This window comes from Panthera leo, chromosome E1, assembly GCF_018350215.1.
Source record: "Panthera leo isolate Ple1 chromosome E1, P.leo_Ple1_pat1.1, whole genome shotgun sequence".
NCBI lineage: Eukaryota > Metazoa > Chordata > Mammalia > Carnivora > Felidae > Panthera > Panthera leo.
Genome location: NC_056692.1, coordinates 47664907 through 47680609, shown reverse-complemented (window position 1 = coordinate 47680609; position 15703 = coordinate 47664907). Strand labels below are relative to the sequence as shown.

Genomic DNA, 15703 nt, shown 5'->3' with positions numbered 1-15703 from the left:
TAATAATTAATGTTAAGGTACCAATAAGGCAGCCCGGAAAAAAAAATAGATTGGTTAGGCTATATTCAAAGGGAAAACTGCTTACAAAAATATACTCATGTATCATAACTGTGGTTCACTGTTTAAAGCTTGTTCCCATTTCATCTAAAAAGTGGAATGCTACTACCAAACATACCAACCATTTCATTAATATCTGCCTTCATTCAAACTTTAATTTCTAGGATTACTTTTCCTATAATGATTCAAATAAGCTTTGGGATTTATGCTTGGACTTAACTTGTGGCATATGGATAAAATGCAAAATATGTTAAAGCTTTTATAAGAGGCTATAGAGGTATTTCATTATTATCAAATAGTTTCCCTGAAGATTTAAATCATTTCATTCTTAAAATTGCATTCCAAGATATGTAGTAGTCTCTTTCAGTTTCTGTACATTTATTCAACCAATATTTACTGAATGCTCGCTCTGACTACCATTAACAGAAACCTCCGGTACAGCAGGGACCACATGTTTACACACCTAGTACGCGGCAGAGTCTTATGCAAATGAAATATATACTAAACACTAGGGATGCCGAGATGAACAGGACACGGCACAGAAAGACAGCTACTGAATAACAATCTTTACTACCTGTCTTCACTTTGGCAAACCTCCATTTTCATTTAAAAATGAAAAATACCATTAAAAAAAAAAAAGTATTCCTAAAGTAACTTACTTGCTGACTTCTTTATACTGGGCTATCTCCTCAATATAAAGAAGGTCATGCAGCCGTGACTGATAGTTGGTCTTGGTCAATGATTTGTCTAAAACCGACTGGGTAAACAGCTGGTCAGCAGAGAGAGGAATTTGGTATCTGATAAGAAGGCTCTTCTCCAAATCAGTAGTTTCATTAGGTTCAAAATCTATAATAGTCTTAGAAGAAGAATCCCAACGCTTAGCTGTGGTTACTAGCTGTTGTTTTGCATGCATCAGGTATTCAAGATCTAAATGGAAACAAAAAACACATTTATAAAGAACACATTAAAATTCTCAAATACATTACACATTTTGGTAGGAGCATTTTATATGCTTGAGCTATCAATTCTTAAAAACAATCCAAAAACCCATCTAACAAAGAATTTTTCCCATATCAGAAATGTGTTGTCTAGGTTAACAAAAGAACATAAATAGGAACCCCTGTAAAAGAAAAAAAAAAAAAAAAATGCCTCCTTTTTAACACCAGGCTAAGACATACCAGAAATAGCTATTAACATTTTAAAATGCAGATTAACATTTAGAACTTAACTCTTTAGTCCAAAGAAATCTGAACTGCAAGAAGAAAATACAATAAATTCCTCATAAGATAAAACCTATTGGATGATAAACACTTTTCTCCTCCTACTAACAACACCTGCCCATTATAGAAAAAAGACGATCAGAACACTATGAAAGGTTAATCTTTTCGTATGTGGTAAAGCACAGTGAAACTCTCTGAAAGCCAATTTATGACAAACAAAAATCTTTTAGAAAATACTCATGTAAAAACACTGCTAATTCCTCGTTGAAATGTGATACAATGTGCCATTCAAATGCCCTATCAGAAAAATACAGTTCAGTCTCAGTTAAATTATACTGTAAGTAGGGCACAATGTCAAAATGAATGACTGTTCAAGTTCTGACATCTCTGAAAAAAAAAAAAGGTAGGACAGTACCAGCACAGGGTGAAATATATCGGAACATGAATTCTTTTTTTATTTTTTTAATTTTTTTTTTAATGTTTATTTATTTCTGAGACAGAGACAGAGCATGAGTGGGGGAGGAGCAGAGAGAGACAGAGACACAGGGTCAGAAGCAGGCTCCAGGCTCCGAGTTGTCAACACAGAGTCCGACGTGGGGCTCGAACTCACGAACCGCGAGATCATGACCTGAGCCAAAGTCGGTCACTCAACCAACTGAGCCACCCAGGCGCCCCCAGAACATGAATTCTGAGTGCTGGGTAGGCTTGCTCTATTTGCAGGACATACTACTTTTCTATTGGGTGGAGCATACATAGACCTATAAATATGAAACTTAACCAAGGCGGGGGGGGGGGGGGGGGGGGGGGGGGAGTTGCTTGACTGACTCATTAGGCTGATATCCAGTTTTCATGTAATGTAATTGAAAAGATGGCTTCACAACTCAGGTTACAATTTGGGGAAGAAATAATAAAAAGTTTAAACAGAGATGAGTTAAGTGTCCAAAGTACAAAAATAAGTTACCCTGTACTATCTTTACAATGAGAGAACAATGCATAATTGCCATGTAATGCTTAGTGAGAGATTTGCCTACATTTAAATGTTACATATAAATTATAAACACCTAAGTATAGTCACCCAAAAGACATTCTCAATACTAGAAAATAGTTTATCCTAATGTCTTATTAAAGATTCAAATGCAAAGGCCCTAATGTAAACGTTTCAAAAAATTAAAAAAGGAAAGGCCCTAATTTCTAGCCTTTGCTCCTTGAAAAGGTATTTTTACATGCCAGTTCTACTATTTCTCCAATGGAGAAACAAATACGCCTATAATCATCAAGGTATAAGGCTGGTCTGCATTCTTATAATACTCTCGATTAGGCAAGGATGGACTGGCTTTGCAATAGCTTCGAAAGGATAAGTTTCATAAAGTAAAGTAACAAGATTTTCTGCCTCAATCATCCTAAATTTTCATTCATTAAATCATAGCTACAAAAAATATTTAAATTACACACACTCCAACATTTCTAAAGCAGATTATACCATCACTAAAAGTCAGATGACAAACATTATCAAAATAACAAGGATGTACATAATTTTTTCTCTTAATTCAAAAGTCAAGAGAAACAGCAATAGTATAGTGACAAACCAAATAACCAACTCTTTAAAAATACAAAAAAACTAGGGGCGCCTGGGTGGCTGAGTCGGTTAAGCGTCCAACTTTGGCTCAGGTCATGATCTCACACCTCGTGAGTTCGAACCCTGCATTGGGCTCTGTGCTGACAGCTCAGAGCCTGGAGCCTGCTTCGGATTCTGTGTCTCCCTCACTCTCTGCCCCACCCCCACTCACACTCGGTCTCTCTCTCTTTCAAAAATAAACATGAAAAGAAATGAAAATGAAAAAAAATGTCTACATAATATCAAAGAATCTCTGTAATATATAATAAAAGGATGTCTCTTCTTTGGAAGTAGGAGAGTTATATTTCATAGTTTTATTTAAATAAGAAATTCAATCAGACTATGCCTAGATCAATATTATGTTCACATTCTTTAAAAAGTCACTAATTGGGGCATCTGGATGCTCAGTCAGTTGAACGCCTGACTCTTGAACCTGGCTCAGGTCATGGTCCCAGGGTTGTGGGATCGAGCCCCATGACGGGCTCGGTGCTGAGCATGGAGTCTGCTTGTGCATTCCCTTCCTCTCTCTCTCTACCCTTCTCCCCTGCTCGTGCACTCTCACTCTCCCTTTAAAATAAAAATAAACAAGGGGCACCTGGGTGGCTCAGTCGGTTAAGCGGCCGACTTCGGCTCAGGTCATGATCTCGCGGTCCGTGAGTTCGAGCCCCACGTCGGGCTCTGTGCTGACAGCTCAGAGCCTGGAGCCTGTTTCAGATTCTGTGTCTCCCTCTCTCTGACCCTCCCCCGTTCATGCTCTCTCTCTGTCTCAAAAATAAATAAACGTTAAAAAAAAAAAATTAAAAAAATAAATAAAATAAAATAAAAATAAACAAACAGTCACTAATTCTTCCCAACCAATATTTATGTAACTGGGATAGTAAAAACCTGAAACAATAGAGCTTTCCATTTAAAAAGATTTTTGTTCACCTATTTAATGTGCAAAGCAAATTATACAGAAAGTCATTCTGGGAAAAGTGGCATGAGAAACAGTATTTGTTTTTCTCGTCTATATAGTGCCATGACTGCCACCCTGGTTTTATGAAATTGTTAAAATTAGTGTCTTCAGCAGGTAGCACAATTTCCAAACAATTTCCAAACAATGTTAAATTTTATTCCACTGTGGTTTCTTTAAATGACTATAAACACAGTACAGGAGGGGCATCTGGGTGGCTTAGTCGGTTCAGTGTCCAACTCTTGATTTCAGCGTAGGTCATGATCTCATGGTTTGTGGGTTCAAGTCTCATGTCAGGCTCCACCCTGACAGAGGGGAGCCTACTTGGGATTCTCTGTCTCCCTCTTTCTGCCCCTTCTCCACTCTCTCTCATAATAAATAAACTTAAACGGGGGGGGGGGGGGGGGGGGGCTACGTTGTGGGGATGGGCTAAATGGAGGACGGACATTAAGGAAGGCACTTGTTGGGAGGCGCACGGGCTGTTACATGTAAGTGATGCATCACTAAATTCTATTCTTGAAATCATTATTACACTATACGCTAACTAACTTGGATTTAAATTAAAAAGCTAGGGGCGCCCGGATGGCTCAGTCGGTTAAGTGTCTGACTTCAGCACATGATCTCACGGCTCGTGAGTTTGAGCCCTGAGTTGGGCTCTGTGCTAACAGCTTAGAACCAGGAGCCTGCCTCGGATGCTGTGTCTCCCTCTCTCTCTCTCTCTCTCTCTCCTCTCAAAAATAAATAAACATTGGGGCGCCCGGGTGGCTCAGTCAGTTAAGCGACCGACTTCGGCTCAGGTCATGATCTCACGGTCCGTGAGTTCGAGCCCCGCGTCGGGCTCTGTGCTGACAGCTCAGAGCCTGGAGCCTGTTTCAGATTCTGTGTCTCCCTCTCTCTGACCCTCCCCTGTTCATGCTCTGTCTCTCCCTGTCTCAAAAATAAATAAAACGTTAAAAAAAAAAAAAAAAAAAAAGGTTTAAAAAAAAATAAATAAACATTAAAAAAAATTAACTAAAACAGAAAAACTCAGACTCAAACACAAAGAATAAACGAATGGTTTCCGGAGGGGAGCAGGGGTAGGGGTGGGGATGGGGGTGGGCAGGCGGATGAGTTATATAGGTGAAAGGGATTATGAGTACATGTATCATGATGAACACTGAGCAAAGTATAGAATTGTTAAGGGGCGCCTAAGTGACTCAGTTGGTTAAACGTCTGACTCTTGATTTTGGCTCAGGTCATGACCTCACAGCACATGTGAGTTCAAGCCCCGCATCAGGCTCTGCACTGACAGTGCGGAGCCTGCTTGGGATTCTCTCTCTCTCCCTCTATTTCTGCCCTTCCCCTGCTCGCTCGCTCTCTCTCTCAAAATAAATAAATATTAAAAAAAATAAAACAGGGGTGCCTGGGTGGCTCAGTAGGTTGGGCGTCTGGCTTTGGCTCAGGTTTTGTGAGTTCCAACCCCCGCGTCAGGCTCGGTGCTGGTGGATCAGAGCCTGGAGCCTGCTTCAGATTCTGTGTGTGTGTCTCTCTCTCTCCCTTTCCCCTTCTCACACTGTCTGTCTCTCTCTCTCAAAAATAAACATTAAAAAAAATTTTTTTTTAATAAGATAAAACAAAGAAACAAGAAACCACAGTACAGAAGGGAGAGCTGGGGGAACAGCAAAAAGAAAACTTAAAAAAAAAAAAATCCATGTGTGCCAACACCAGAAAGTCTGCAAATTACTGATCTCAGTCGTTAACTCAGACATCAAAAATGAACCGTGGCCAGTGGCTACCGAGGACATATTTTGCCAAAACCACTTCTCTTTCCCTGCTTCATCTGAACTTGAGACAAGCGTCTGCTTCCAATCCTCTCTTACAATGAGCAGCTGATTAAGCCTATTCAAATTCCCACCTAATTTACAGTTGGCAGGTCTGCAGAGTCGCTGTTCAATGGAGGAGGGCGGGGAGGTCCCCGTGGGGACCTGACTACCACTGGGCCTCATCCCCCGCCTTCCCCCAGCACATGTTAGCACCTGCTAACATCTAAACCACACACGTATGCTACTCAGGGCAGCTGAGCCACTTCGTCCCCGGTACGCACTTCTCTTCAACCTCGAATAGGCTGGAATGAAATACACTCCGGAAAGACTGGAAGTGAATAGGTTAGGATCAATACTCACAAAACCATACAGGGAGAGTTTATTAACCAACTCTTAGAATAACGAATCTCCAATCTGTCAAATCTGACAGAAATTGTAAACCTATAAATGTTACCCGGAGATGTGGTAGGCAGAAGCTATAAACATATTTTAAGGGAAATTCACAAGAAACAAATTAAAGGTCATCAGAATGCACCTAATTTCTTTAAGATAACGTAAGGGAAGAGCTGCTACTTCCTTCCACAGAGTTCAAGGTCGGAATAACTAGTCGGACACAAGATATGCTTCCCAACCTCCCTGGCCCTGTGACTGAGGACAGCGGTGGCCTCGGCGTTCGGCCACACGGTTGCCAGTCTAACGAAGCGTCCAAAGGGTTGGTTTGTTTGATGAAGAATATAATATGGCAGACTGGGAAAGTATCCTTAACAGAACCCAGAGAGCAGATTTAAAAAAAGGTAAGGAGGAACAAACATCCAGTGTTGTGCGTGCCTGGCAGAAGGGTGGACACAGCACCAGCACACGATACACGCATGCTACGTGTGGAACATATTTACAACAGCTCCATCTATCTAGGAGTTGAAGAGAAGGAGATGAAACGAGCCTCAGTTCCGAAATCGGACACACCACGCTCTTCCTGACGAAGCATTTTGGTCAGCGCCTTTACAAGTCTGGACTGCCCAAATTAACAATAAAATTACAAATCTGAAAGTAATCCTAAACCACCATTTCGGCTACTCATTTCAGTATCATTCCCGTCCCCAAAACTGCCAACATGGAAGCAAGATGAACATCTCTTAGTTTACCCATACTGTCGATCCCAATTTTCCACCTCTTAAAGAGGATACTAAAAAGTTAAAACAGCGAAATAACAGCATAGGAATGCCTCACTATTTACATGCTTCCATTCAATTGTATTTTTTAGTGACAAAGGCATTATTTTTTAAATCTATTTTTCTAGTACTTTTCTGATCACATAATATCAAATATTTTATATACCCTTAATTTACCAACAACCCTGGAATTTGGAGATAATTAAGTCACACTAAATTTTGATGTTAATGTTAACATACACTGCTAAACTCAAAGTAATGGATACTATCAAGCTTTCAAATTAAACACATAAGAAATAATTTTCAACATGTAACTTCCAGATACTCAGACTTGAGCTCAGGTCATGATCTCATGACCTCATGGTCTCATGGTCTCATGGTTCATGTCCCATATCTGGCCCGCTGCTGTCACAAAGAGCCCACTTCAGATCCTCTGTCCCTCTGCCACTCCTTCGCTCATGCTCACTCGCTCTCTCTCAAAAAGAAACATTAAAAAATTTTTTTTTTCATTAATCAAAGCTGTGGGGTAAAATGTATAATGAATACAGTTTGTTTCCTAAGCAAAGGGCAACTCACTAATTTTGTTCTTTTGTAGATATCTTTTGCCACACATTTTTTTTTTTTTTTTTTTTTTTATTTTTTTTTTTTATTTTATTTTTGGGACAGAGAGAGACAGAGCATGAACGGGGGAGGGTCAGAGAGAGAGGGAGACACAGAATCGGAAACAGGCTCCAGGCTCCGAGCCATCAGCCCAGAGCCTGACGCGGGGCTCGAACTCACAGACCGCGAGATCGTGACCTGGCTGAAGTCGGACGCTTAACCGACTGCGCCACCCAGGCGCCCCTGCCACACATTTTTAAAAGGCACAACTCTTAGGGTGTCTGGGTGGTTCAGTCAGTTAAGCGTCCGACTTTGGCTCAGGTCATGACGTCAAAAATTTGTGGGTTCAAGCCCCATGTCTGACTCTGTGCTGACAGCTGGGAGCCTGGAGCCTGCTTTGGATTCTGTCTCCCTCTCGCTCTACCCCTCCCCCACTCATTCTCATTCTCATTCTCTCTCTCTCTCTCAAAAATAAACATTATAAAAAAAGAGAAAGCAAGACGAGGCACATCTTTAACCCAAAATTTCTTAGTGCATACCGTGTCTCTTGTTGAACCTGAACCTCACCAACAAGGGAAAAGAATTGAAAACAGCAAAATTATTAAAGTTATACCTATTTCCTAACAGTTTGCAGAATTGCCATATGACTACTAGAGGGAAAAAAATTCATTCATGGTCTGCAAATAGAAAAGGTTTGAATGCTTTACATATCATAAAAATATTTTTTAAAAATGTGGGAATTTTCCCCCAGTTCAAACTGAATTAATTAAAGTAGAATTTTTAATTTGATCCTGAACGATGAAGTAGAAAAGCAAATGTCTGCTGTGTAACTTGATTTTAAGTTCCAAGGAGTAAAGCACTAATATAATTAAGTTCCAGGATCAAATCAGTTTGACAGACACTGAGCCTTTAATTACTGAGGTGCACTGTGAATCTCTAAGGGAAAAAAAAGCATGCACCGTTTCCAAACATATTTTCAGATGGGATTCTTTACCTATTATTAACATAACACCTATTCATTTCAGTAGAACACAGTCCAGCATGGTCCAAATATGTAACTTTATGGAAAAGAAATGTATGTTGCCAGCATTAATTTCAGGACAAAAACTTGCTTAAACAATGAACAGCCAATCACATGGAAGAAGTGTTGAAGATATTTTCTATTCAAATTCTAGTTTCATACCATCACTACATTTCTTTGTGTGTGCAGAAACCAAATTATATTATGGTATCATTTATACTGTTATCAAAAGTATACGGAAATATGATAAGGCTCAGATCTAATTCAACCGCCCAATTCCCAACCACATTTGGCCAACTTAAATCTGAAAGGTTTTCTCCTAATTCTAGAATAAGGAAGATCAAATAGTGAATTGGCTGAGGCTGGGGGTAAAATCAGCCAGGATGTAACACTGTCTGTCCCCAATTTAACAAAGAAGTTCTCTTGCTCTCAGTGTCTCTGAATGTTATCCACACAATATGCCAGAACAGATACAAGTAAGAAACTGACATTTTTACATTTTTATTATTTGAGAATCTTTTATAAAACTGTGATTTCACATAAATAAATCTTTTCCCCTCAATTTTTTTTTGCTGACAAACATCTGCTGTAATAATCAAAAACACTAACTAGCACTAAGACAGAAGCAGGAAACAAACACACTATTTACATCCTGCTTTCATTTCTCCAAAATTCTTTTGAGGTCCTGTACACAGTCACAATGAAACAAGCACAGTCATGCAATAAAAACTTAAGAACTTAACAAAAGCGTCAAGATATTGAATGACCTCAATTTTACGAGTAGGGAAAATACCAAAGAACTAGAAATCAGAACAACAGGTCAGCTCATTTCAGTAATGGACCCAAAAAAAAAAAAAAAAAAAAAAAGTCAGCCAAACGTCACCTGGCTTGCCTAAACCTAGCTTTTAAGTTTTTCTGTTTATAGTATTTCAAAATCTCTTATCAGAAAATACATTTTATAATGGTCTCTTTTATATTTATTTTTCTTGTCCTTGAAAATTTTCACTATGTGAAATTGCCTTAATGTTTCCAAGTTAGTTCAAGAAAATGCTTAACTTTTATTATTTTCTACAACGTAACAGCTTAGAGGTAAAACTTTATAAAGCAAAATAAGCAAAGATAACAAACTGCAAAGTGGTCAGCAAAAAGAAAAAGATATAAAGAACAAAGGGGGAAGGCATTTTATTAGTTCCAAATCAGAGGATATCCTTGACTGTATTAATTCCATCTACTATACCTCAATGAATACAAAATTCGTTATATTTTCAAACTAGTATCTTAGAAACTTAAGAAATGAAACACTGGGGTGCCTGCCTGGATGGCTGAGTTGGTGGAACATGTGACTCGTCATCTTGGGGTTGTGAGTTCAATCCCCCCACACTGGGGGTAGAGTTTGCTAGGTAAGTAGGTAAGTAAGTAGGTAGGTAGGTAGGTAGGTAGGTAGGAAGGAAGGGAGGGAGGGAGGGAAGGAGGGAGGGAGGGAGGGAATTCTATTTCTTCCAGTGACCACACTTAAAATATCAGTCATCTTGGACAACTTGTCTTCCACCAACTTCTCTTGCCTTCTCTTGTCAAGATTCTCAGGTGCTGTGGCTTTAAGGGCTCAGGTCTTTATCTCGGCTTCTTAGCCCCTCTTCCTGCATGCACCCTAGAGCCCCTGGTCCACACTTTTTAAAATAAATTCTTTCTCTCTTCCTACTTTCTTCATTCTATTTGTAAGTCAGAAGTTATTCTAACCATGGCTCATGGTAAAAACAATAGCTACCATTTACTAAGTGCTTACCATGTGCCAGAAACCATACAATGCTTATTTTCGTTCCCACAATAATCCTCTGAAATAGATATTACTAGCCCCATTTTACACATGAAGTTCAGAAATGTCACACAAGTAATGAGAAAATTGAGACTCAAATCCAATTCTATTTGACTGTGAAGTGTGTTCACTGCTCTTTTTCTCCCACTAGAAAAGTAACACATGCCTGAGGCAAAAGTAGTCAAAGTACCCTCAATCTCTCAAGCCCATGTGAGAGGGTGCCCTAAAATCTACATCATCACCTCCTTCCCGCATCAGTCTTAATTAGCATCATTTTCTCTTCCTAATGCAGACATGTAACATTTTATATAATGAATTAAATAGGCTTTCATTAACTAGTACAGATTTTTGACAACCCTTAAAAACTTACTTTTTTGTTTGTTTTTAAAAAATTATTTCTATGGGGAAATGAGTTGTGAGTTACAAACCATCCATCTAAAAGCAAACTTTTAAAATATAACCCAGGGGCGCCTGGGTGGCTCAGTTGGTTGAGCGTCCGACTTCGGCTCAGGTCATGATCTCACGGTCCGTGAGTTTGAGCCCCGCATCGGGCTCTGTGCTGACAGCTGAGCCTGGAGCCTGCTTCAGATTCTGTGTCTCCCTCTCTCTCTGACTCTCCCCCACTCATGCTCTGTCTCTCTCTGTCTCAAAAATAAATAAACATTAAAAAAACAAAATAAAATAAAATAAAATAAAATAAAATAAAATAAAATAAAATAAAATAAAATTATAACCCACATGTGGGGCACCTGGATGGCTCAGTCAGTTAAGCATCCAACTTGATTTCGGCTCAGATGGAGCCCTGCTTCGGGCTCGGCACTGGGTATGGAGCCTGCCTGGGATTCTCTCTCTCTCTCTCTCTCTCTCTCTCTCTCCCTCTCCCTCTTCCCCTCCCCCATGCACACATCCCCTCCCTCCCTCCCTCCCTCTCTCTCTCTCTCAAAAAAAAAAAAAAAACCAAAAAAAATATATTTCTATATGTATGTACACGTACGTACACACACACGCGCGCGCGCGCGCACACACACACACACACACACACACACCACACTTAAGCCCAGAACATTCTATGAAAATTATACTTCCAAGTGGGAAATACGTGGTGGTCTCTCTTCATGATTTACAAAAGGTACCTCCTAATAGTTCTCAAGTTCTAGTCTCTAAAAGCAACTCACTAGTACAGGGGCAGGCAAACCACAGCATGCAGGCTACTTCCAGCCCGCAGTTTTTGAAAATAAAGTGTGACTGGAACACAGTCATGCCCTTTCGCTTCCATATGGTCTCTAGCTCCTTTATCATCACAGCGCAGAGCAGCGCTGTCCCAGCAAACACCATCTGCCCGGCAGCACCTGAAGGATTCACTCTCTGGCTCTTAGCAGGAAAAAGACTGCCAAAGAACTCCTACAGCGGCAAATATAAATTAAGTATTCTTACTCTGTCAACTGTATCTACTTGGCTATCGGATTTAACATATTCTATCTTTTTTTTTTTTTTAATGTTTATTTATTTTTAAGACAGAGAGAGACAGAGCATGAGCAGGGGAAGGGCAGAGAGAGAGGGAGACACAGAATCGGAAGCAGGCTCCAGGCTCTGAGCTGTCAGCACAGAGGCCGGCGTGGGGCTCGAACTCACAGACCGCGAGATCATGACCTGAGCCGAAGTCAGACGCCCAAACCACTGAACCACCCAGGCGCCCCAGGATTTAACATATTCTAATTCCAAAGAGTACGGAGAAGATGAAAATCCAAAATACAAAAGAATAAAAACAGGTAACAGAGATCAAAGTAAGTGAGAAATAAGCCTCAACTGAGGTCTAAGGAAGTCTGGGTGACACTGGCACACACACAAGAAGGTAATGCCTAATTGTTCAATCTGGGCCCAAATGTTGCTTTAACCTTCCCAGCAGATAAAGTAGGAGACAGAACGATTCCACCTGTCACTGCATCCAAAAAATCAAACCCTAGCATTTGCTCATGAACCAGACTTTAGGTCTCACAAATGGGACACTGTGGTTACAGAGCAAAAAACATCCTCCACAATAGGGTCAGTTATAGTCAATACAATAGGAAGTTTCACATGAAGTCCCTCTTAAATAAATATTTAGTGCTCACTAAATAAAACAAAGCACCTATAAATCCAACCAAGAGCCAAGAAAATACAGGGTAATGTGCCCCTTCCTTGTCCTGTTGGATCTCGGCATAAAATTTAGCAATAGGCAGTAATGTAACAACGTGCAAAGTAATTATCATCTTCTGCAGGTGCTCACACGTTGAAACCAGGGACCTCTTTCCCAGGAACACAGAGCAGATCCTATTAAAGGCACCCTAGGGGCGCCTGGGTGGCTCGGTCGGTTCAGCGTCCGACTTAGGCTCAGGTCATGATCTCGCGGTCTGTGAGTTCGAGCCCCGCGTGGGGCTCTGTGCTGACGGCTCAGAGCCTGGAGCCTGCTTCAGGGGCGTCTCGCTCTCTCTCTGCCCCTCCCCTGCTCATGCTCTGTCGCTGTCTCAAAAATGAATAAAACATTAAAAAAAACAAAAAACAAAAAACAAAAAACAGAAACCAAGCTAAGAGACCCAAACAGACCTGATCATCTACTCAGACAAGTTTGGGGAAGCTCAAAGCAAGTTTGCCTAATGACTCCATAAAGAGAACAGAGCATAATAGGAACCATTCTCATCTCATTACCCAATAAATGAGTCAATTGCTTTGGGATTTTTTTTTTTTTTTTTTGCCTTATCGTTCATTCCCTCTCCAGGAAATATTTAGAGGCTAATACGTATCTTTTAATACTGCCATTATAGTGCCTTTTAATACACTGTATCGGGGGGGGGGGGGGAAGTCTAAATATTACCTTCTGTAGAAGCCGCATCAATCATTACTCTTTGCATGAGCACTGGTTCCAATCCAAAGTCGAAAACTATGGTTTGGCGAAAAGTTCCAAAGATTTCTGTGTTAAATGCTATTCCGACTTTATACACGTAATGATCTAATCCATTTTGGGCCATCTTCCCTCCTATCCATTCTTGACAGTTCTCTGGGACTTCCTGTGATACCTGGGTAGTGCTATCTCCGGCAGATATTGCAATGATACTAAAATGAGGACGATGTGCATCATAGAGCAACGCTACCCGACACAGCATTCTTGCAGGCTGCAAGGAAGGCAAAGGAATTCATTGAGTACAAGGGGGTGCAAAGTCCAACTGTCATCGGGTTCTTCAATAAAAATATTCCCATCAGGGACTTTTACTTTCCCACGCTTCTAAGAGACTACGTTAAAAATACAAACTGTACTCACAAGCCATTTGAGAAAAAATCAGAACGGTTTAAAACAAAAATCAGTTGTTAAGATCATATATTTATGATGTCACTGATACCTCAGCAAAGCTGAAATTTTTAAAAATGACAGATTTATCCGACATCTCTAACCACCCTGCTCTTCCCATGACGCACTCATCTTTCTTTGCGGTGAAAGCTATCACCCTGTATGACCACCGAACTCCAACTTTCCGTACCTTTGGCCTAAAAAAGTTTTATCCAGCTTTAAGTAGGAAGTCTTCACAGGGGAGCAGTTACCTCTGAAGGCAACGGATTGGGTTCAAGGCCGAAGCTAAATGTTCCCAGATTTTTCATCCCAAGATGCGGATGGAATAGTAAAAGAAATGCCACCAAAAAGCACACAAAACTTTTCCACTGCACATATTCAGAGAAAAGTTTGACTTTGCTTTATTCTAAAACTTTGAGTACTATATTCAAGATGGAAAGCACTGCAGAAAACGTCTCGTATTAAAAACCCATTATTACAGAATCTATGATTTCATCAAATCAATTATGCAAACAAGTTGCTACTGTTTAAATATCTTAGAACTGCCAGATTAAACAATTCGATTTTTAAATAGTTAATTCTGAGCCACGAACCCCATCCTAACCCCATCCTATGTTCCGACTTTGGAAGACAATGTATCAAAGAACTCTTGATCAAATTAATAAATTAGCAAACATCTAAATATCTACAAAGACCTTTAACTCAAAATCTAAAAAAAGTATACCTTTAAGGGAATACAGAAATACACTTTAGCACAATACATAACCTACTTAAGAATATTTAGATGAAAACATTTTCAATGGTCTCACACAGGGATTTAAAGGTCAGGGAAGCTTTAAGCACATCGAAAAAAAATTACATTCTTCGATTAACACAAAATTCATACCTTACAAGTAAGAGCAAAGGTCCATGTCTGGTGAGACTTTTTGGTGTTGACAGTAACCGACAGATCAGGATGATGCTCTACTTTTACTCCCTCTATACATTCGCTAAGCTGAAAATAGACAACAACTGGTGTTACGTTTTTATTCCTAAAAGCACAAACAAAACTTTTGGCATGGTAAATAAATAAATATCCACGGTGAAGATGTGGATGGAACTGTTGACAAAGCAAGACATTTTACACATTAATTTTATAAGAACAAAATATAATAAAGCTTAGACGAGACATAAAAAAATTAAGGACAACAAAATGGCAGTAAACACTCCCTGAACGAAGAAGGTTCATACAATACCTGCAAATCTCCAAACAAATGCCTTGGCTCTGCTCTTTATTTTAGCAAAAGAGTCTGATTTTGCTACAAAAACACTTCATCAAGAATCGAGTTCTTCATATAGAGGATAAGGAAATAAACCAAAATATAGCACAAAATAAAGTCAAGACTCAAACAAAGTCATTGTTTCAAACAAAACAAAACAATGCAGTTTATTTTCCTCACCACTTTCTCAGGAGATAATGAATTCATCCACTTTTCTATCAAGGTCTCCATGTAACTGCCTGAGAGCTGTTTATTCTCGTTTTGCTGTTTCAATTTTATCAGCCGCGAGGCGTATCGTTTCTGCCATTCTGCTAGTTCTTCCTGGGAGTGCGCTGAAGTACACTGGGCACCGTACCTACAGATGCCTTGTTCTAAAAATCTAAGTAAAATAGGAAAGACTGTTTCATCATACACTTTGTTGGACCATTTAGAATACAAACTTCCATCCTTTGCCCTTCGACTCTTCAATAACAAAAACAAAACTTTATCTCCTGAAAGGCCGTATTTATCACACTGACTTGCACGGAGGAGGGAGAAGAGGTTTCACGAACATTTATAACAGTTAATCGCTACGGCAACTTCCCAGACTCAGTGATCCCTGTTTTGGAATAAGGGGGTGCCAAAGCGAAACATAACCAGTCATAACCACCCCGCACCCACAAAACCAACATCGAAACGGCAGTCTCCTTCATGATGTAACAACTCCGTTTGGACAACTCTTCTTAGAGCAGAATTTTCCTAAAGCAACACTGACAGCAAGTGGATCGGTGCATCAAACACAGGAATGCCCTACTTCCCAAAATGATATTCTCCTCAAGAAAAATGCTCCACATACTAAGAATTTCATTCGGAAAAAAATGTTACTGTATCATT

The 15703-nt window shown here is 39.9% G+C and overlaps 1 protein-coding gene across 9 annotated transcripts in view; it reads right to left on the bottom strand.

Moving 5' to 3' along the window:
* HELZ (helicase with zinc finger) overlaps positions 1-15703 on the bottom strand; it is a 156202-nt gene that overhangs the window by 94979 nt on the left and 45520 nt on the right. For all 9 annotated transcript variants that reach the window (XM_042914546.1, XM_042914552.1, XM_042914547.1 and 6 more), the window contains 4 exons: positions 15011-15209; positions 14458-14565; positions 13101-13398; positions 717-984 (listed from right to left, as the gene is read on the bottom strand). In XM_042914546.1, the coding sequence (XP_042770480.1) occupies positions 717-984; positions 13101-13398; positions 14458-14565; positions 15011-15209 (873 nt within the window). The remainder of the gene's footprint in view (positions 1-716; positions 985-13100; positions 13399-14457; positions 14566-15010; positions 15210-15703) is intronic.